A 22260-nucleotide genomic window follows, 5' to 3' on the forward strand; every position below is an offset into this window, starting at 1 on the left:
TTGTGATAGCTCCTCCCAAGTGACTTTGTGAAACAGGAGGTAATGTCAAAATAAACAAATTCACCTGTCTGTAAATTTTGGACACAGAGATTTTTTGATTGCTCAGTCTTGCGGCAGCCAAGCTGTAGTTTTCTTTTGCTTATTGTGAAGTTCCTCTCCCAGCAAACCAATAACTAATTTTTGTCATTATAAAGAGAAGTTTTAAGTAATAGCACAGAGTTTTCTAAGAAAAGCAGTGCTACTATCAGCAGCCAGAGTATTGTAAGGAAGAAATCTAAGTTGTTTCTTGATCACTAGCTTGAGGAAAAGACTGAGATTTTACTAATGGTCTGAATACAGTGGGCAACTGTCTCTTGCACAGCTCTGCCAACTGAACCTCATCTAACCTGGAATATTTACACAGCTGGGTGGAAACACTTTGCAGCGTCCTTATTCCACCTGCTGCTGTCCTGCTCTTGGCTTAGTCCCAGGGTCTTGCTGGTGCCATTTGACTCTGCCACCTCAGACTGGCCACAGGCAACTTGTACAGGTCTGACAGCACCCCTGAGTCTTCTCTTGCAATCCCATGTTGAATCTTGAAATAGATTCATATCAAGTAGAATATTTCACCTTTTCTCCAGTAAGCAGAGACCAGGGTTACATCCCAAATCGCTTATATTCTCTTCTCTTGTTTCCTCAGAAAAGGAATAACTACTTTTCCTAGTAGCACTTTTAAAGTAACTACTTTTTCCTAAAAAAATGTCAATTTTTAAATTGAAAATTGAATTCATTTTTAATTGAAAAAAAATTAGTTCTGCCTGATGCTGTCATGGAAGGTATCTCTGAAAAAGCTTAAGTTTTACATTTTTATATGATATACCCAAGAAATCCAAGAAGTACTTCAGTATGTGTATTTTTAAAGAAATTAGAACCTCAATTTTCCAGTGAAAAACAACACACTCCCATTTTGCAGTAGAAGAAGCCCAAATATGCAATTTCACAAACTTAAATATTCTTTTTTCATCACCTCTGATAGACACAGTATGTGTGCACACTACTAGACCTAAGCAAGTAATTCTGGTAGTAAAAATGAAAGAAAAGCTGCAGAAGCCCCCTTCTCTCACCAGGAATTGCTCAACCAGCCCAACAGCTGAGCAAAGTGATGGGCTCAGTGCCAGAACTCTGGCATGATGCTCTGACAGCCAGCTGAAGTGACTGGGAGCTGGATATTCCCCTCTGAGGCTGCCCTCCCTTGCTCTGCCAACAACTGCATTTAGCTGCATCTCCAGGATACTTAAGTGCACAAAGCAACTTTGTCTACCTAACTGGGTGTGAGGAAAATGAATCAATAGGGTCAATAAAATGCTCTGCTTTTTAATCTCTATCTGACATAGCTTTTAAAGGTGCTTTGGAAACAGAAAAAAATAATAGAAGATAAACAGAGAAGGGCTTGTTGACTCACTAGACCATTTGATTGTTTCAAAGCTGTGGAGATAGAGGAGAGAAGCTTTATTTAAGCAACTTTGGAGCAAAAAAAGGACATAATTCCTACTCGCCTCTGTAATGGCAGCTCCTGTAAAATGAGACAGAGTTACCTTCATCATGATTGTGGTGCAATGTGACCTCTGGCTGAGTATGGATAGAGTTTCCAGGATGGAAGAAGGGTGTGAAGAGCATATGAGCTTTCCTCTGCTTCAGGATATGCTGAAGGAGTTCATACAAAACATCACCTGAAAGACAAACAGCAGGAAAAAGGAAATGAAAATGTAAATAACTGATGAGAAGACTCATTTAGCCATCTGATGCATGAATTCATGGCTCCTGGGTGTTATTTTCAGACCCAAAAATACTAGCAGTAAAATCCTGCACTTCTATGCAAAGTTCTCCTCTGAAAGGAAAAAAGGCACATCACACTTCTGAGTGTGACTGTGGCAAAACAGAACGACATTCCCTGGCACCACAATTGTATCTTTCCTTAATGGAACATAACACCACAGTATCCAGGAGACCAGTGGACTAACTGCTTATTTTGTGCCTTTTATAAATTTCATCTCATATGGATGACCTTATTCCAACATCTACAAAAACACATAAGGTACTTTTGCATTTGGTCTGCTGTAACTGGTTGCACATTTCAAAGTGAAATTGTACATACAGGATAGGAAGCCTCTTGACTTTTCATTCTGCCAGCTCTTTTGATTGTCACTGCTCATATTACAGAGGAACAGGCTGCAACAATTGCATATTATCTGAAAATGAAGTTAATGAAGTTTCACTTAGGAAACCTTAGATTTTCTGGGAGAGTTTTCTCAAATATGAGGTTGTTTTAGTAGTTGTTTCTATGAGATTGTAAGATGTGTACCACTTCTCCCTTGTCTCTGTAAACTACCAATATTCTAATTTGTGGGCAACTTGAATTTCTTGGTGCGAAACAGTTAAAGCCATACTGCTTTCCATAGTTCAGTTTCCTTTATTTTTAACATCTAGGCTGCTTTTACTGTCTCAGCAGTGACTTTAGGGCATTTTTAAAAGGTGATTGCAATATCTGAAAGCCTAATTAAAAACAAAGCCTTGAGCACCCAGTTACATGAAAGTCTAAAAAGTGATTTTACCACATAATTTCCATCATTGAATTCAACAGTGGCATAATCATAAATAACTAGTGCTGTAACACTCAGAGCAATAAGGTAGCAAATTTGTACCTCTTTTGATTGGCTGGACAGGCTAGTGAAAACATCCATAAAGCTGTGTGTGTTTTTGGGGTTTTTTTAACCTAATGAAATAGCTGAGACTTCTGCATCACCCATATGCAGCAATGTTAAGATGGTGAAAAATGTTTTCACCATTCCCTCCCTTCCTTGCCTGGGCAGCCCTGAACAGAACAGTGCTGGGGCTGTGAGCCCCTTTCTTGGCAAGGCTGTGGGAGTGATGCCCTTCTCCTGCTTTTAACCACGAGGGGAAATTATACAGCTTTCGTGTGGCCTCAGTCTGGAAAAACTTCATGCCTCTGTGGCAAACATTATTTCACAGTTCTTAAATTTCATGTACAGTTAATTCTGGGAAATGCTGAGGTAATGTCCTTTACCTACAGTTATCTCAGCTTGTAGGGACTGACTCAGATATCCTCCACAAGGTTTATTATCAGTGGGGAATACCTGCAGGGAAGGAAGAGACAAAAGGCAAGGGAGGAGGCCTTTAGCTGGGTTATTTAGTTCCAAATTCAGCTTAACCTTCTGAATAAAGTGAGATTTTGCAAGTCAAAGGCTCTTCTTTGGGAACACTCTATTTCCAGCCTAGAAACATTTTTAATCCTGCTTATTTCAAGTGCCCTCACAGCACAACTTGCAGTCCTTGCCCACATCCCCGCTTTCAATACTCCTTTTTCTTCAAGCAGGGTTACTTTTTACACTCCAAGTGGTGTACCAGAATTTTAAAAAAAAAAAAAAAAAAAAAAAAGAAGACATTTCTAGGCATTAGTCCTCATTAGTGTATTACAGTGACAACAGACACTGATGTTTTGTCTTTTCTTCCACACAAAATTAATCCTGAATTTGAAGCACATGCTTAAAAAACTTTATCTACACTAACATAGGCAACATTTTGTGAGGCAGATTCTGCAGGTGGAGAGTGGCCAAGCAGGTTGGTGCAGAACCAGACCCACAGCTTGATTATCAGCTGGATTCCAGCAGCACCAACGATACTCCTGCACCTTGTGAGCCTTGCACTGGAAGCCTCCTCATAGCAATTCTGTCACCACTTGGCCCAAGCTCTTTAATCACCTACAGTGATTGAAGTGCAAGCCTTTATATTTAACAGGAGTACCTCGTATGGTCACAAAAAACAAGGCTCACAACTCATATTTAAACATCCCTGACACAGGAGGGCAAAGGCTTACTCTGACTGCATAACTGGAGCAGACAGAGTACAGGCGATACAAATACAGGCAGGCAACACACACATTTCTGAATTTCCTCTGTGAATAAATGAAAACATAATTTGGGCAATAGGCAGACTGATTCACACACCTGTCTGTGCTGAGGGCTGGACTCCAGCACATGTGAAAATACAGTAAAAAAAGCAAAAAAGCAAAACCCACAGGGGCTGTTAAACAGAGGCAAAGTCCCCAAGGAAGGAGTTTTGCAGTCACTTTTAGCAACAGCTCAGCCAAGGCAACTGAGAGGCCAAATGCTAATATGGACTGCTTAAAGAGGCTGGAGCACTTGACTGACTTGCTGCTGTAGTTGGGTCTGTGAACAGATAAGCCTTTACAAGGAAGAGCTGGAAGTCACAAAAGGCTGCCAGAACAGCTTGCTTTCTGGGAATTCTGCAGGGAGTTTTAACTATAAACAGGTTGGATGTTTGGGTTTGAATGTGCATTCAAATATGCCTACAACTTAAATGTATCAGGATTTCCTTCTCTATTTGTCCTTTTTGTCCTTGCCTCATACAAGTGTCTCTGTCCTCCCTTTACCCTCCCTTTCCCAGTCCACCTCAGCAAAGGTGACCATTTCTTCCTCTGACCCTCTTCAGCTTTTGTTGCAGCTTCCTCTCTCTTTGCAAATCACAGCTTCTGTAAATAATCCTCACCTGAATGAGGGGACCTGTATCGAAAGTCCTCTTTGGTCAGGAGCAGCAGAGCTTTGCCGTTCATCTCGAAGGTGCTGCTCTCAATGGGCCGCAAGGAAAATTCCTTCTCCGCCCACCGGAGCCACTGTGCCACATCTTCCCTGCTCCAGTAAACCGGCTGCAAACCTGGGCCAGAAAGAGACCACAGTTCTGTTACCAAAGTGAGACCAGGCACAAGAACACAGGCAGACATCACTGAATTACCCCCTCCTCCCCACAGCACAACTTACAAAGTCTCAGGGGAAACTGTAGGAGAGCAATGCAGGGTTGGTAGAGGATTACTCCAAGCTGGACTGCAAAATACTCTGGCATTTTGATTTATCTGTGACATATTGAGAACCAAAAACTGACTCAGCATCCTGAAGAAAGCTCGCAGGACATTATTTCATTCCAGGTTTCCACTGTGCAAAAGGATTTTCCTCCACGTGCTCCTTCTGATGTGCTGAGCAAGCAGCAGGAAAAGTCCTTCGTGCCACCCATCCTTGGTGTGTATCCTTTCACAGAAGAGAGGTGTGCTCTCTCATCACACCCCTTGTACATTCATGGATCAAGAATAATGAAAAGTTGTCAAATGCAAGACAGCCACAGCTCCTTTCCAGGTGGCTGGGGTGGGGTCTGCAAGGAAGGGCAGCTTAAATATAGCCTCTGTATCAGTGTGATTACCAGCACCTGTATTGAGAGAGGTGCATTCACACAGGCCTATCCCTCCTCCAGGCCCATTATGTGAGCTGGTGCCATTCCCACACTGGAGAGGAAAGCCAGGGCCAAGACTGTGCCACTTTTGTCACTGCTTTAGCCTGTGTTTCCTGTGCAGCAATCAAATATTACTCATGTAACTAGGCCCATGTAAGAGAGCATAGCCTATTTTAGTAAAATAGTAGGGATATTTGGTTTGGGGACAGATTTTCCAAGGAGCCAAGGAAAATCTGGCACTCCCTTTCTGCCAGCCAGCTCGTACAGTTTATACAGCCTAGGCTATTGTGTTTACTCACAGAGGCCCAACCACATTACCATCAAAGACATTTTGCCTGCTACCTTTATTGGGCCCAGGCAGAGAAGCTTGGGAGGTATGACAATTCAGTATCTGTTCTACACAGAAATTTCAAATAGCTTCCTTCCCCTGGAGAGAAGGCAGCACGGTGAAGAGCTGTTTATACCCAAGTAGAGAGATTATCTCCAATCCAATGGACGATAAAAGCTTTATTTTCCTTCCCCCCTCATGACATGATTCATTGTTTGACTTGCTACAAAGCTTACCCACTGTGCATAGGAACATAAAATTTGCCATATCTGATCAGATCTCTGGTATACAGCCTCTGGCAGGAGCCAATACCTTATGCTTTAGAGGAAGATGAACCTCCCTTCCTTGTATTGCACCTGGTTGATTTACGCTGCACATGGGAAGAAATTTCCTTCCTGGCACACCATTCTCTGAGATCTGATTACCCTCCTCCTACCAAGCACTAAAAGAAGCCTGAGAGAGTTGTACCGCTCTTGTTTTAGTTTGGTTTTTACTTCTTTAACAGATAGGCAACCTTTTATTTCTGTTTTACAAGAGGTAACATGAAGTGAATTGCATTCTGCTGCTTTGCCAGATTCCCAGACAACGGCTTTGGAAAGTCCCAGAGCCACAGCTGCATACAGAACTGAATCTCTATCAGAAGAGGAATTGAGATTGTGCCTGAAAAAGGGTCAGAGCTGACCTGAGGAAGGGATGCCTGCATGGCCATAGCAAGAATTTCCATCAGCTTTCAACTGTAGCATACTATCATACTGTAGAAACAAGTAGTAGCCTTTAATTATTTATGAAGCAAATTCTATTCCCCCTATGAATTAAGGACTGCTTATTGAGGTCAGAGTTTTCTGTAGGATCTTTATTTTTGAAGGGACTGGGGTAAGGTGTAGATTTGCTCAGACACATGGAAACTGTCATCTAAAATGCCAGAGTGAGGTTCATCTTCTGCTGAATAAAGAGCTATTTCTGCAGAAAATACACTCCAGACCCCAGGCTGTTGCTGTAGCTAAAAGAGAAAGGTGAGACGTGATGCAGGCAGACCACAACATATGAAAGGGTTTTACAAGACCATCTGAGGAGTGCTTGAAATGCTCATGTGTGATTTTTTTTTGCCTCCCCCTTTGCCATGCCATGCAAGCAATAAATTGCCCAAAGGAGAACTGTCATGTAGAAATCTAACTGGCCTTCTGATGTGTACTTCACCTGATGAGGCATTCAACAAAAGAGAACATCACTGTGAAAATCAGGCTGACAAGAACAGAGTTGTACCATAACTTCAAAATGAGGTGTGTGCTCCCTTACAGATAACAATGTAATAAATAAATCACTCTCTTTAAAATACAGATCAACACTTCCCACCTGCAGGTGACAGTACATTTCTGCCTTTTATTCAACTAGTACAAAAGTACCGTGTCCAAAGAGAGCTTTAGATTGATGAGTGCTGGACCTAGAACAGCCAAGAAAGTTACACAGACTGGGACAAGCCCCATGTGCGGTGGTGTGTTTTTCTTTCATTTGATATTTGTTTAATATCTGTTTCCCCCCCCCAATCCTCCCTTTCCCTGCCCCTTTCCCTAGAACCTTCCCTGTCATTCATTCTAGCCCCCTCCTCAGCTTCCAGATGTTAGTTCTGCCCTAAACTCCTCCCCTGCTATTCCCTCATTGGTTACTGTTCCTACACCCGTCCTCCTGAGTTCTGTATAAAACCTTTGCCCCCCCGCCCGCCGGGGTCTTGGGGCTCATGGAATAAAACCATCTCGTTCCCCCCCCAAGTCCCGTGTCGCCTTCGTCTGTCCCTGCGCGCCACGAACTGAAACTGCAGAGCTTGCGGGGGAAAGCGGCCGCCCGTTCTCTTCCCTCACCGCCCAGCACGGCTCGGAGTGCCGCGGCGAGGAGCGCATGCCGCGCCTCAACACCCATGAGCTGTGCTGGCAGCTCTGAAACACACCCAACACTTCACACTGCAAACGAGGTCTCTGCTGGGTTTCAGTAGCACCCCTGAAACTGGTGAGAAAAGCCCCAGAGTAATATGACCTAGGACCCCTTGGCTTGAAGTTACTGAGAATCAGCAGGCAGCCAGCCTAATTCAGTTTGGCTATGGCTAAACTGAGTGGGTGGATATGCCACATCACTCCACCCCTGGGGTGATGCCATAATTAAAATACTTACATTGCGTTTGGAAAACATAAGGTGCCATAAAACAAGTAAACTGCTTTTCCCTAGATGTATTTCTTATTCTCTGACTTCCCTCCCTTCCTGCCCTGCTGCTTTCCCGGGAAGTTAGTTTCTCAAAAAAACATGCCCGTTTGTTTTGTGAGGCTGAACCAGTTCAGTCACAGGAGGCTTTTCTAGGGGTGCACAGCAGTGTTGCTAAAAAGTGCTTCAGAAACTGTCATTTAAAAAATAATTCTTTCATGAGCAGTACAGTGTCTACTAAACTTGAATGCCACCTTCTTTGACCCTTCTTAAGAAGAAGTAGTTGGTTTTGTGAAAACAAGGTCATGAGATGGTTGGCTTTGCAGCTGAAGGGATTTTACAGCACAGTGTACATTGCTATCAGAAGGTAATGAAAATGCTTTCCTGTACTGCCCATGGAAGAAAACTTAATCCCACTTATACTATTTTTCTTCTTTGGATGCTGTTTCTTATTTTCCTCTCTCCACCGTCTTTTATTGTCATGCCCATAGTGGAGGAAAATGCGCTTTTTTTATCTCTCTGGTTTTATTCTCTGCAGAAGCTAACAGCACTGTCTTTTAAATAACAAAGATATTTACCAAGCAGAATAAAGTGGGGAAAACAAGAGCTGTGTTGCAAAACGAGGGCAGAGTTTCGCCTGTTGAACTGACTGCTAAAATCATGGTGAAGTTTTTGCTGTTTTCACTAGGGGCAGATCAGACGTGGGGGATGCTGCCTTTCTCCCAGCCTGCCCTTGGTGGCCATGGACTTCTCAGGCTGAATTCTGACCTAAGCATCAGACCTGGCTCTGCTCCCAACTCTGCCTTTGCGCCTCCGGTTGAAATCTGGTAAGCAGTCCCCATCATGCTCTCTATCTGTGCAGTGCAAAAATAAACAGCTACCAAAACTTCTTAAACTCAATAGCTGAAAGCAGGTTAGATAAAGCCGTGCAAACCATTAAAATCTGGCTCTGTGAGATCCAGTGTAGTCTCTGTCTTCTGTCAGTTTCCAAGCATCACCTCCAGTGATGTAAAATACAGTAATTTACTGGCATGTTTATAAACTGACAGCTTTATATGCATTAAACAGGGAGCAAAATCCATGCTCACCTTTTCAACGCTGCAGGGTGATGCACGGGTGTCCTAATAGATTATCTACTTCTGCAGCACACTCCTCACCTGAAGTCCTGGTTCTAACACCTGTTACCTTATAAATGACCTTATAACTGATGAGGATGATAAATTCTCACACTGCAGGGCACAAGCTGGTAACCGTCCCAAGTGCAGAAGAAATCCACTCTTTTTTCCTTTTATTCTCAAGCAGCAAAGCAAAGTACAATGGAGAGGGACTGATGGGGTAATTTACACTTTGAAGTAGCCAGCAAACCTGCTAAGCACCAACAGACCTGGGCACAAATAGGAATGTACTGGTCTGTTGAACAGTTTAGGCTGATGGTCTCTGAAGAGTTCACTTCTTCTGACAGAGAGCCCCTCAGGAAACTGAAGCAGGGTCAGGCTTTGAGGATGGAAAAACAGAGTGCTCTGTTCAGGCAGTATAACCTTTGCACCTAGAACTAAACAGCCAGCAATATTTTGACCTGACCACAGACTTCTGTTGGGTTTACAACTTTGTTTTTTGAACAGATGTAGCCAACCTTAAATCTTGCAAAGCACTTGCACTCAGCAACCCCTTCTCTGGTTTGGAAGACAGAGTATGCATTTTACAGTATGAGTTGCTAGGTTCAGTGAATGCAACAGATACACCTAAAATGTGAAGTATAACATACCACAGGCTGTTTTCACCTTGATTCATTTTGGAACAATCTCAGGACACAAATCCAATGCAAAATGTGATGCACCGTACCACCGAGAGCTGCCGTTCTGCTTTAGTTTCGAGATGAGGACACAGCCGCAGTTCAGCACACACATGGAAAACAGCATTCATAGCAAGTTTTGTCTTTTTGTTCCACTTCAGCTATGCTCTCCATCCTCCTGCCTGGCAGGCAGGATGATGGTGTGAGAAGAGGCTAAAGACAAACCCCTCATTTATCCCTGCTTTCTGCAGGGCAGACAGAATTGTTCACACTCCCACGCCAAAAACTACTTAGCATGGTTGGGCAAACAGCAAAGGGGCCAGTGCATGCAAATCAGCAGCTGGTTTCCAAACACCCAGGGACAGATGCATCATCACTGGCAGCATCAGGGAAGCCAGCTCAAGTCTGTAGCTACTGTGAGCCTTTAGTGGGAAAATGATGCTGGGGAAGTTCAGAACACTTGAATGTCTCCTATCAAGTAACTCTTTAGGAACTGATGCTCTCTTTCTTTGTTATTAATAAAATTTTTCCTTGTTAGCTGTAAAGCATAATATGTGCCTCTGCATCTGATGGTGTATGTCAAGCAAGAGAGGTGGATGAGGTTGTGTTTTGGTCTTAATTTCTGTATAAAGGCAACACAGTCTGGAAGAAAAGCATATGATTAGATTTAAATCCTTCTCTCGGGTTCTGCCAGAGCAACTTTTTAAAGTCCCTTCCTATGTCACATCTTTGTTTGGAATGCTGGACTACCAAAATGCAGAGAGGTGTCATAGTGCTTTGCCAGTTAACATCCAAAATGCTCTGAAGTGCAAATTGCTGCACAGCTGCTCCGAAGATCCTGTTTCAGCACTGCCAGGGCGCTGTGTGAGCCGCTCTCTGGGTCCCTGTTTGGAAACACCCATTGTTGCTGCGGAGCAGGGGCCCCGCTCTGGTGTGTGCCTGGATGTGACACAACCACCAACAGCAGCACACTGCTCCCAGCAGGGCAGTGAGCTCAGCAGCAGTGTGGCATCAAGCTGAAGGGCTTTCCAAACGGAGGCACTAAGGTCCTTCTGAGGCAGCAATTCTGCACTTCCTCTGCTGGGGCTGCTGCACCCATCTCTTAACCCAAGTGACTTCCCCAAAGCATCCGGCACCCACAGGGTGCTTCACAATTACCACTTCTATGGAAGGTAAAGGCAGGAAGGGTAAAGAGCTTGCTTTCTCAGGAAGTCTTTCCAGTTCCTCAGAGGTAACAGAAATCTGTGGCATGCCTAGTTTTCCCAAGCAGATGGAGAGTGTAATTAAGTGCCCTCAGGGACTGGTCTGGGGTTAGCTCACACGTGGAAGATGCAGCCCTGCCACAGGGTAAATCCTGTACTGCTGGTGGTCTGTGCACCTGCTGTTACGAGTGGGGGACCGAAATCTGTGTGCAGTGATGTGCCTGATCACTTGCTCTTTCCAGCAGGTGCCCCTTGACCCAGGCAGTGGAGAAGCAGTGGCTGCTCTTTGCTGTTGGCTTGCAGGGACTGCCTCATCCTACAGGAGAGAGCTGGCTCTGCACTTCCCAGGCCCAGAGATAAGCAAAGGTAGAAATGAAGGAAAGGTTAATCCTGGCTAATCCTCGGAGGGAATTATTTAGGAGGTGAGTATGAAGTGGTACAAAGGAAATGCAGGGCAGCTGATAAAAATGCCCCCTTTTTACAGGTCTTGCTGAGGAAAAAAATGATTGGATAGGGAACAGAAGAATTGTGGCAGAAAAAGAGACCACAAGTGAGACTTGCACATTCTTTAAGAAGGTCTGAAAGTGCCTGTAATCAGAATGACAAGGCTTTGAGGAATCTCCTGCACTGCTGGGGACAGAGGGCAAACCAGCTTTTTCAGTAGTAATCTGAAATAAAAGGCACAGGCTTATTTCTGGTGTCCTGTTGAACAAGGTATTAGAGGTAGAGCACAAGTGCAGGTAATGCTCCATGCACTGTGCCTGCTCTGGGGCCTGCATGTGTGCAGAAACCAACCCAGCAAAGCTCTGCCACGGGCTTCTGCCATGCTGACTTTGCTGGTGTGGTGCCCTGGGACCCAGCCCTTCTCCTTTCACTGTCTGTGCAGAGACCCTGGGAAGCTGACACATCTGAATCCCTCAGGGCTTCGGGGTCATCAAATAAATAAAATTGCTTTCCTAATGCAGCCTTTGGAAAGTCTGTAAGAAACATATTGATTGGAAAATGCTCGATTAGAACAAGCTCTCATACAGGGAAATAAATCTTTTCAATTGCCCACACCCTGTGCCAAGCTCAGCTTCCTGGAAGCAACTATGGCCCTTTCTGGAACTGAGGTGAAAATCCCATGTTCCATCACCTCGCTTGACCTGCTGACATTACACATGGTTTGCATTTGCTGATCAAATGCACAAGCAGGACTCTAAATTAGCTTGCTGGGCTGAGACAGCTCACTGATTAATGATGGCAGATAAAGTCACCAATACAAAGCCCCACAAAATTTGCAGCCACAGTACAGTATTTAAAATGAAGAATATATTCTTTCTCACTCTATGCCCAACCCCTTTTCTATGTAGAGACAAGTTAGTAAATGAAGTAACTCACTCAGACAAAATTACTCAACTATGTCTAAGACCTCCAACCCCAGCAAGTCAGAAAAATCCCTGAACACTGCTGACCAGTTCCTGAAGTCCTTGGAGTTGTACCTGATGTCAGACTGAAGCTTCTAGTGCAACCCCAATGGTTTAATGTGGCCAGCTGTGCTGCATTTCTTATAACATTTGACCCACTAGTCTCCCTTCTGTTTCCACTGCATCAACCAGAGAGAACCTATCGAATAAGTGGATATCAGGATGTCCTCTGTGAGCTGCCCCATTCTGGGATTAGTCAGAAACAGAAAATATTACAATGCTGGAGCAGCCTACCTGCTGCTGGCAGGCAGTTTGTGACCTGAAACAAAATTCACCCAGGCCAGGACAAACCAGTCTAGATAATGGTGCTGGTTTGTGTGTTGAAGTTGGATATGAGATTCTGAAAGGGAAACGGTACCAAAGAAGTGAGCAACCACAGAGGTGATGAAAAGACCAGTGGGTTTTCTAGGCACTCACTCCATGAGCCATGTCCAAGGGCTTTCAAGAACTCTGCAGACGGCTCCAGCTTCCTTTCACGTTGTTTGCAAAACCTTCGTGGAAGCCTGACAAGAGCTTTCCTTCCAGGGCAGGGTGAAGGCTGGCTCTTTCCATGTGGGCAGCACGTTCAGAGAGGGCCAGAGCGCAGCAGGACACTGCAGCAGGACACTGCCTGGCTGCCAGGAACTGCACCGCTGCTCCCGCAGCTGCCACGCCTCAGCATTCCTGCCACACAGCCACTGCAACACCAGCAGTGGCAGCGGGATGGGATGGGGAGGAGGGAAATGCTGGCTTACATCCACTCCCTGTTTACAGCCTTAATCTGCTCCTGACTTCTCAACCAATTTTTGGCTGTTGTCCATGGAGCAGACATCGCTCTCCTACTGCTCCCTTCCAAAAGCAGCGGAAAGAAATGTCTTCTGTTGGTTTTTTCCTTGTATGTGCAAAAACTATATCCTAAACAAGAGCAGCTGAGCCCTGACAATGTCACAGCGTAGCTAGCTCAAGACACAATGCTGCCAGAAGCAAGCAGTTTTGCCAGTAGAAGTCACTGGATTATAAAAACTTTCAATTTTTTTCTCAGCAACTCTTTATTGTTTCAAACCAATTTAATCTTAATCCAGGCCAAAATTCCAGGACTAAAAAGCATTCTTTACATTTTTTCTGCACTGGCTATGGCCACTGCTGATACTTAGGAACACTTGCACATTTATACTACACAGTGCCTTAAAACTGCAGACAAATTAGATTGTTGTATCTGTTTTACAGATGTGAAGCACAAAGGCAATGGATGCCTGCCCATACACGGAGGAATCAAATCCAGGAACTCTATTCTGCAGCTCTTTATAACTGGACACATGCAGAGCATCTTTACATCCTTTATACCTACTTTACCTTCCCACTTCTTGTATCAATTATTTGATGCATCCTGACAACAGTAATTTTAAGGTAAACAACCCAACTCCATATTAGAAGGAACTGTCAATACATGTTGTTTCTTTCTTTTAACACATTATGGCCTTGATCTCTGGCTGAGGGGTTGAAGATTTATAAGTAATCAGAAATAAATTGATCCTGGTAGTTTTGATGTACATATGGTTTTATTTTAGCCTGCTACCTAATTGCTGAGCAGAGAGCTCAGATTATTACCATGCTTACAAGAATGTAGCAGTAATGCTGGTAACCAAACTGGAAGCTCCAGGTTTAGGAACCTGATCAACACTGCTCAAAGATTTGAAAAACTGAAGAAATTGACAGCTGCAACAAGTACAGCTTCCTAAAATTAAGATGATTCCTTTCAGTAATTTATCACTTTAACCTATCATCAGCTACCCCACCTTGATCTTCCGGGTGGATACAAATTTAGAGAGATCCTAGAGTTTTATACAAGAGGGGTCAGGAAGTCCTTTTTGTACAGCTGAATCAAGTGGAAAGTTTTGAAATCTCAGTTTCACATATCAACAAAACACCACCAACAGCATTATAATCCTCCGTATTAAGAAGCTGCCTTTTTCTCACAGGGAGATTTTGTTCTCAGAGGCTCACATCCTGAAGAAGTTAGGTCCCTTTCCCTTGAGGAATTTTGGCTGGGACTTTGTTTCCTAACTCAACTGTGACTGTGAGAGCTGGGGAGGGGCGAATGTGTTCACAAAGAGCCTGTTTTCCAGGCTGTTTCCAGGGAACGTGAGGCCAGCTCCACTCCAGAACAGTCTATGCCGTAACAGCAAGATGTCATCTGTTGGCTTCCTCTGCACTGGGGCTCCAAGGCTCCTGAGCTGCAGCTGCACTTGTGCTGCTACTGTAAAAGCAGATTTTGGCAGCACAGCCCAGAACCATGGCTTACTTTGCCTGTAACCATTAAGCAAATCACCACAGAAAAAAAAGTACCACCAGCATGTGGTAAAAGTATGTCATACTTTTACTGTAACTGATTTTGCTTTTGGATGTCTTGCTCATGCAGGCATTCTCTGTGGAATCCTAGTGCAGGAGGACACCCTGCTTCAATACACCAGTACATGAGTTCTTCTGTGCTTTATGCAAGGACCCGCCTTCAGGTGACATTAAATATTAAATTACTGGTGGAAACTGTACAAATTACAACTTTGGACACTGCACATCTTTGGAGGTAAAAGCCCACACTTAGCATGCTGCATACATCTCTCACTCCCAAAATGCTGCAAACTGGACTTCTGACATGATTAAAAACTCCAGATTTAGCCTAATTTGTTGACGGTTCCTTAATGAACCAAATCCCTATAGCTCTTACAAACTGTCAGTCATTTCTCCACTGCTGTTCTAGAGAAAGGTGAAGAGCTTCAAGGAATAGTTTTAGATGCCAGAGGTCCTTTTCCACATTCAGGGGACAAGGAGGCCACGGAGATGGACTCCAAACTGCACTACAACACATCACCCATTCAGGAGAAGTAACTGCATTACATTTCTATGAGGCCCTTTAACCTCACAGTCCAACTTGTGCTCAGAAAGGCCTCTTGTACTGAGGTACTTGTGCTTGAAATACATTGATAATGAGAACAAATTAAGTGTGTGCTCTTTGATTATCAGATGATAAATTATCATGATTATCTTTGCTGCATCTTGAGAATTGCTTCCTCTCCAGTATTTAACTCCTTCTTGCTATGAAGCTAGTCAGTGTATCCACTAACTTCTCATATCAGGGCCCCAAAAAAACTGGCTCGCATTTATTATTTCTATGGAAGCCATACAAAGTTGAGGCACTAGTATTTCTACTCAGGACCACCTGAAAATACTGTTACAAGGAATAAGAAATTAACTTTATCATTTGGGACAGCATGCAAGTTCCTGTTTGGCATAATTTCTATCTATCTCAGTGCTGGGGTGTCTGCAGTAACTACAGTGTCCTTCAAACAAGCTTGTCCTAGGTGACAGCTTGGACAATATATAGTGTTTAGTGACTGGCCACTACATTGATGTGCCAGTCTATTTGATGGAGGAGCTATGCTGTGTTCTTGCTGAGAGAGAGAATCTGTATTCATGCACATATGTACATGGGTTTCTGCCATATCAGCTTTCTGAACATGATTAAGAGCACAATTGCACCAACAGTTAGGTCAACATAACTGGCAGGGAGGTGGAAAATTGCAAAAAGAATTAACAGCTGGATGTGGTAACAGAAAAACAGAGAAAATGCTTCAGCTGGTATTGTTACAGAACATGTCATTCAACTGAAAAATAATGCATAGGCTTGCTGTATCACTTGAGTTTAATCTGGATGATGTCACTGAAAAAGGCTTGCTTCCAGGAGTGGAAAAATGACTGCAATGTCAATAGAGGCAAAGGATTTACCTATGCAGTTCCAGTAAAGGATCAAGCTTTGAATGAAAAGGTAAATAAATGGATGAGCTAAATCACAAGAAGGCTGTATCCCATCCTTCTTTTTGGGTTTCTTGCCACTGTAAAGGTGCAGTGAGAGAGGCTGTAGATACCTAGTAATGATGGGTAACTGGTATCATCCCAGATTCACAATTCCTAGTGCCACATATTCCTCTTGCGCTGGTACAGACACTTAGTGACCTTGGCATCAGTGACTCTATCTCCAGGACTCCTGTCCTTCCCACCCTTCCTTTCCCACCATCCCTGTGCTTGCTATGATCAATGAACTACTGCAAACGTGCCAGGGGAAAGGGGATGCCTGTTCTTGGAGAGGGGCACTGCGTGCTGTGAGCCCCCAGAGCCGAGCTGGGACAGGCTGTGGAGCTGTGACAGCAGGAGGAGTGAGGAACTGACCCCTCAGTCCCACCAACAGTGCCATCTCTTTTGAAGGGGTGAGGCTAAACAAGGTTAAATATGTTTAAGTGCTGGGAAAGAGAATCAAATTGTACCACTTGTCAGAAATATTTAACAACATCGATGGGCTTCTTTACATGGCTGACAGTTGTGCCAGGTAGCATAAAAGACTGGAGCAGAAGGACATCACAATATGGGCAGAAAGGAGAGGGAAGGGATTCAATGTAACAACATGAGGGTGTGCATACCATGCTCATGTGCCCAGGAACCAATGGAAACTACTGGAGAATTCATACACTTCATTATATGGATATTGAGAAAACAAAATTGAAGTGCTTTTTCACCAACCTGTCTAATTAAAATTGTCTTAGCTGTGCTCCCCCGTATATTGGCAAATTTTAGTCAACTCTGTGAAGGACATTTGTCCAATTATTTTATCTTATCTATTGCAGAAATCCAGATTTATAGGTCTGTCTGTTCACACACCACTTTTACTCACAAAATCTCAGACAATCACAATGACATTGAAGGCAGGAGAGCTACAGTGGTGTCTCCATGAAGTAATTTCTCTTCTGTTTTTCCAGTGATTCACGACTGACTTAGTTTACAAAGTCCAAACTGGTTTTGCTTCATTCTTTTGTATCATAACTTCCAAATCATCTCAAGTTTTTGCTCTCCTGGGAAGACTGACTCACAACCAACTTGCAAAGCTTAGAACATCATTTTTAAAAAAGACAAACTAGAGAATTAAGAAGGTCGGAAGCAAATCCAAACATTAGGAAAGGATGGTGAACTACATTTTGAAGAAAGGACACTTTCTAACCTAACTTTTCAGGTTGCCTTAGCTTTTCTATTCATGCCTGCTTTTATAATTCCTATATTACAGAAATCACTACGCTCACTGGTACCCATAAGTGCAAAGCAAGTTGAAATTCCCATATCTTTTCTTTCTTCTTAACAAGTTTCAAGTGGAAAACTACTTTTCTAAAATACTTTGCTTACTAATGTGACTCCCTCCTCCCACACCCCCCATGCCTCGGGTCAATCAGTTTGGCACTGACAGCATGGGGCAGAAATGCAGACACAGGCACACTGTCAATTTGAGGAGTGGGAGAAGCCTTCTTCAGCAATTTCACACAAAATAACATTAGGGAATGCAAAGTGTCAAAAATTTCCCGTGAAGCCCTGAGAAAATCTGCAAACTAGATGTCTCACACCTCTCTGGCAGATAATAAACACAGAGCATATGGACCCAAGTACTGAATGTTCATGAAAACAGAGTCCTCCATGTTTAAGACCATGCAGAGTTTCTGAGGACATGAATGCAGTTTCAGAAAATATTTACACCCTTGTTATTCAGGTGTTTGGATAACCAGCAATGGAAATTCAGAAAAGGCTTATTTGTGAGCTGACTTATTCCTTAATAAATTACAGTATTTCTTTCTTTTATCTTCTTCCAAAGCTGCTGGAATGGCCATTGGTCCTGTTCAATACTGTGTTTCCCCTGCTGTGACCAAATTTGTTGATTTAGGTCCTGAAACACTACCCCCCTCTAAGATTAAACCTCGAAAGAAAGCACTGTGATTAATTTTTAACAAAATGTTTGGACTTTTTCTAGACTTCCTCTTTTCCCCACTACCCCTGAGGTGTACACACCGTGTGAAGAGGAGATTTCTCTTGTCAATCCAACCTCAGTCATATTAATTTAGCACAGTCACAAGTCATGCTCTTCCAACTCTGCTGATGGAATCAGGTAGGAGGAGGAGGAGGCTGACTCAGCAAGAGGAAACTTTTGTTTGTACGTAAATGCCTTGGTGTTATCAGAAGGAAAACAAGGAGTGAGCAGCATGCATTGTACAAAAAAAAAAAAATCACAGCACTGTTACTGTTTTTCCCCCAGTTCTTTTCAGTCTTTACTCTTTTGCTTAAGTATTGCCACACACATGGTTTATCTTTTTAAGCCTGGGAAGCAGCAACTTGAAGAAAGCAGCACTGACACACGTGATGTACCCTCAGCATGCACACCCCACCCAAAGTCAACAATTCAGCCAACCCCTTCATTTGACTGTACCCTCTGGTTGCCTCCTGACAACTGAGTCCAACCCTAGCTATGAAAGATCCTCACCAATATGTCATATTGACCAAAAATTCAATCCACCCAGATGAACAACAGACCAGTAAGTGCCTGCTCAAGGTTTTGAAAACACTGGCTTTCAAACTTGAAAACCACGTCTACATCTCCTGTAAAAATCAGTGGTAATGTTTCTTCTTGCCTTCTCCCTTCAAATTGGAAGTCAGGATGAATGTCAACCAATGCCTCGAGAGAAATCTGGGGCTAATTCTGTACCCCTGTCAAAGCCTAGTGGTTTCTTTGCTCCTTTCATTTGCTAGAACCCATATGAAACAAAAAATGGTACTGGGATATCATCAGGGTGCTTGCCCTCTGCAGGATTCATTTAACATCTCTGCCAACCTCTTAAAAAGACATCCAAAAGGAGGCAATTTTTAATCTCCTTTCATGGTGTGGTTGCCAGCATCACAGGCTAAAGCTGCATCTTCTCAGGAAGAGGGGAGCTGACTGTGTCCATAGCTGTTATTTCCGAGTTGGCAGGCCTGGTGGAGAGGCCTTTTGCTTGCCCTGATAAGGTCATTTGCATAACTCTACTTTGCATATATTTTTTTCCTCTTCTTTTTCTTCCTCTCTCCACTCTGTAAGTTCTCCATGTGCCAGAGAAGCACTATGAAATCCTTGTATTAGTTAATCCCAATATTCATTCTATTACACATTTACTGATTTTTTTTTTATTTCTTGTAGAAAGCTGGTGTACATTTTGGTAACTCTATTCTCACACAATGTGAAACAAAGAAAATTGTACTGCTTGTGAAAAAAGAATACTGCTTTCTCTGTATAGGTTTCTTTCACATTCAGTCAAAATGTCTGTGTATTTTCTTCCTGTTTTTAAAAGAACGCCTACAAATTAGTTTTGTTTTAAAAAGAACAATTGACATTTGTTCAAACGAAAAGTAATTCTAAACAAAAAGTGTGATATCCATACTTATAATGTAAAAATTGAGATAAATGCAAAATTGCAAAGCAACCCCCATAAATAGTGGAAAGTAAGACGAATACCAAATTGCATCAATTTAAGTCTTGTTTAAGTAATAAACAAGACACTGAGAGCTGCATGGTTTAACTCATATTCCTGTGAGAAGTTCCAGTGATTTTAGTGGGGTGAATCACTTGGATAATTGCCATCCAGGAAAAGAAAGGGCTGAAAAACCTGTCCTCTGCTTAGCCAAATTCTTTCTTTAAAATTCACATTTTTATCATGGTGTTTTTGTGTGTCACCTTAATTCCAGATTTTTTTACTCTGCAAAGGACCACGCTGAAATTTGAACACATTTTAAAGTTCTTCCTAACAAAACAAACCCTTGATTTATTTCTTATGGCAACTTAAAAATATCAAGTATCTTTAAACCAGCGTGTGCTGTGCCCTGTTTGCACAGAAGGACAGAACACAGTTATTTCCTTACCTACAGCAGCTCATGCTATACAGCCCTGGTCCACGTGAAGTGCCAGGAGATGCTAATCCTAATTGAAATCAAATGACCTTCATCACTTAATTCAACAGGCCTGTATTATTTCTCTGCATAATTGTACTGCCTCAGCTGCAATCATACACCAGTGTGCTTGGCAATGCACAAACAGGACAGAAATACTCTTTTTGTCCAGAGAGCTTCTTTGGATTGTAATCTCCATGCAGAGCTATTACGAGGATGTAGTTTATTGGATTTGTCCCAAATCCCGAGTTCATGAAAGCGCAACAAAACAGAAATGTTGGGGTAACACCATAGATTTTTGCTATAGAAGGCAGCATTTTGATCTCCACAGGCAGTAACTGAGGGGAAAAGGAAAACCAAGAGTTTACAATACTCGGGAGAATGGTGAGACCCCAGCAAAGTTTGTCTGAATACACAAAATCAGACCCATTGAAAAAATAAAATGGAAGAAATCTGCAATATTCCAAGGCTGGCATTAATCCAACCATTTGCATTCAAACTGCAGTCAAGATGCAAGCTCTGTTTTGTGTTTTGGTTTTGTGGCACTTACTGCAAGGTCTACCTTGAGTTTTGGAGTAAGAAAGATTTTGGAGTAAGCAAAATTTTCAGAAATTGTTACAAGAACCAGTTTGATAACTAGTTCTAAAAGGTTTTTATTTCAATTTAAAATATTTTAGAAAAACAGCAAAAATGCTTCATAGGAAGAATTTGTTTTAAAGACACTACTTTTATAGTATTAGAAATTAATTTGAAGAAAGTTCATTGACAGATAAGGTCTATTAATGACTTCACTTCTGAACTTTGCTATTTATATTTACAAATTAAGGGTGTGAATTCTCAGTTTACTAATCTGCCAGTTGGATCATTTCTTTGCAGCCCTGAGCTGTTTCACTTTACTTCACTGAGAATATTTAACAGCCAAACTGTAGTGAACTTGAATTTTCCCAATACTTTGTTTACACACTATATCACAGATTTCCTAATGTATTATTAGCATTACAGATTATTAAAACAAAATTTCTTTTTTTTAATGTACAGTGCTTTTTCCTGCCATTGTCCCCTCTATTGACTAAGGTTCACCCCCTTTCCTCTTTATCAGCATTTAGTCAATTTATCCATGCAGCCCTAGAGCCCACACTTTGCAACACCCTACATGTGTTGATGCATATGCAAGACTCGTGTAATTGGAGGATCAAGGTTCTCATGGGCAATGTTAATTCTGACATTTCTTCACCTTTAAAACTTTAGGTGCTATAATGCAGAATAAATATACTGAGTGTAATTTTTTCCCTTGTCTTCAAAGTGTGAGTAGTGGTGGAAAAAAACCCTCAGAAATTCCATTGTGGCATCATAATGAAAGCTGCATGGTCAGCAGCAGGAGGGTTGGGCCTTCTACAGCCAACTTTCAGACCTTTGCCACTTTTTACTAAAGGGACAACAGATAAGAGCAGGAATATACTGTCATTTCTTACAGGAACCAGCACTCCAGGTGGACACAAGACACCCTGCCATAAGTCTGGCTCATTTTTCCAGCAAGTTGTGCAGCAGCAAGTGCAAATGACAGCAGAAGAAAGGTAAGATTAAGAAATCCATCCTCCTAGCTCAAATTCACATCCCTCTCTCTGGAATTCTAGCTGTGTTGTGGTTAATCAAACCACAACAGTCACTGATCTCCCTGATCAGCCTCCTTATTGCAGGCTCTTCCTTCTGCCCCACAACAAGTTTGAGCTCTTCTCACTGTTGCCCATGCACAGCCAAATTTCTCTCCTGTCCACATGGCCCAGCAGAGGGGCACTGAAGGTACAGGAGAGAATTCCACTCTTTCTTCAAGTCTGTTCCAGGTCTTGGAGCACTGGACATTTTGAAAGTTCAACATCAATGTATTGTCTGTCCTGGCAAAGAAATTATCAGCTGCAACAGGTAAGAAGTAGAAAACCTATCAAACCCAAGTTCTTAGACTGGCAACTGCCTGGAAACCTGAAAAATAAGGGGATCAACCCAGAAAATGAGCCTACAATTTTTCCCAGATACCTTTGATCCATAGCAGGTTACAAAACATAGGGACTGATGGCTACATGTAACTCTGAAGCTGTTTATTTGCTTCTTTCCCAGGAGACCTGGGATCCAGCAGTGCCTTACTCCTGTCTGTCCCATAGCTAAGAAGCAGCATTTGCAATCTGGGGTCCCCTTTTTTGCCAAGAAATGACAGCCAGCTGGCCA

The 22260-nt window shown here is 42.8% G+C and overlaps 1 protein-coding gene across 7 annotated transcripts in view; it reads right to left on the reverse strand.

The window, feature by feature from the left end:
* Nucleotides 1-22260, reverse strand: part of ETV6 (ETS variant transcription factor 6) — a 125758-nt gene that overhangs the window by 26997 nt on the left and 76501 nt on the right. For all 7 annotated transcript variants that reach the window (XM_077783228.1, XM_021529941.3, XM_021529942.3 and 4 more), the window contains 2 exons: nt 4567-4731; nt 1575-1709 (listed from right to left, as the gene is read on the reverse strand). In XM_077783228.1, coding sequence (XP_077639354.1) covers nt 1575-1709; nt 4567-4630 — 199 coding nt within the window. In that variant the 5' untranslated portion in view covers nt 4631-4731. The remainder of the gene's footprint in view (nt 1-1574; nt 1710-4566; nt 4732-22260) is intronic.

Source organism: Lonchura striata, chromosome 5, assembly GCF_046129695.1.
Source record: "Lonchura striata isolate bLonStr1 chromosome 5, bLonStr1.mat, whole genome shotgun sequence".
Classification (NCBI taxonomy): domain Eukaryota; kingdom Metazoa; phylum Chordata; class Aves; order Passeriformes; family Estrildidae; genus Lonchura; species Lonchura striata.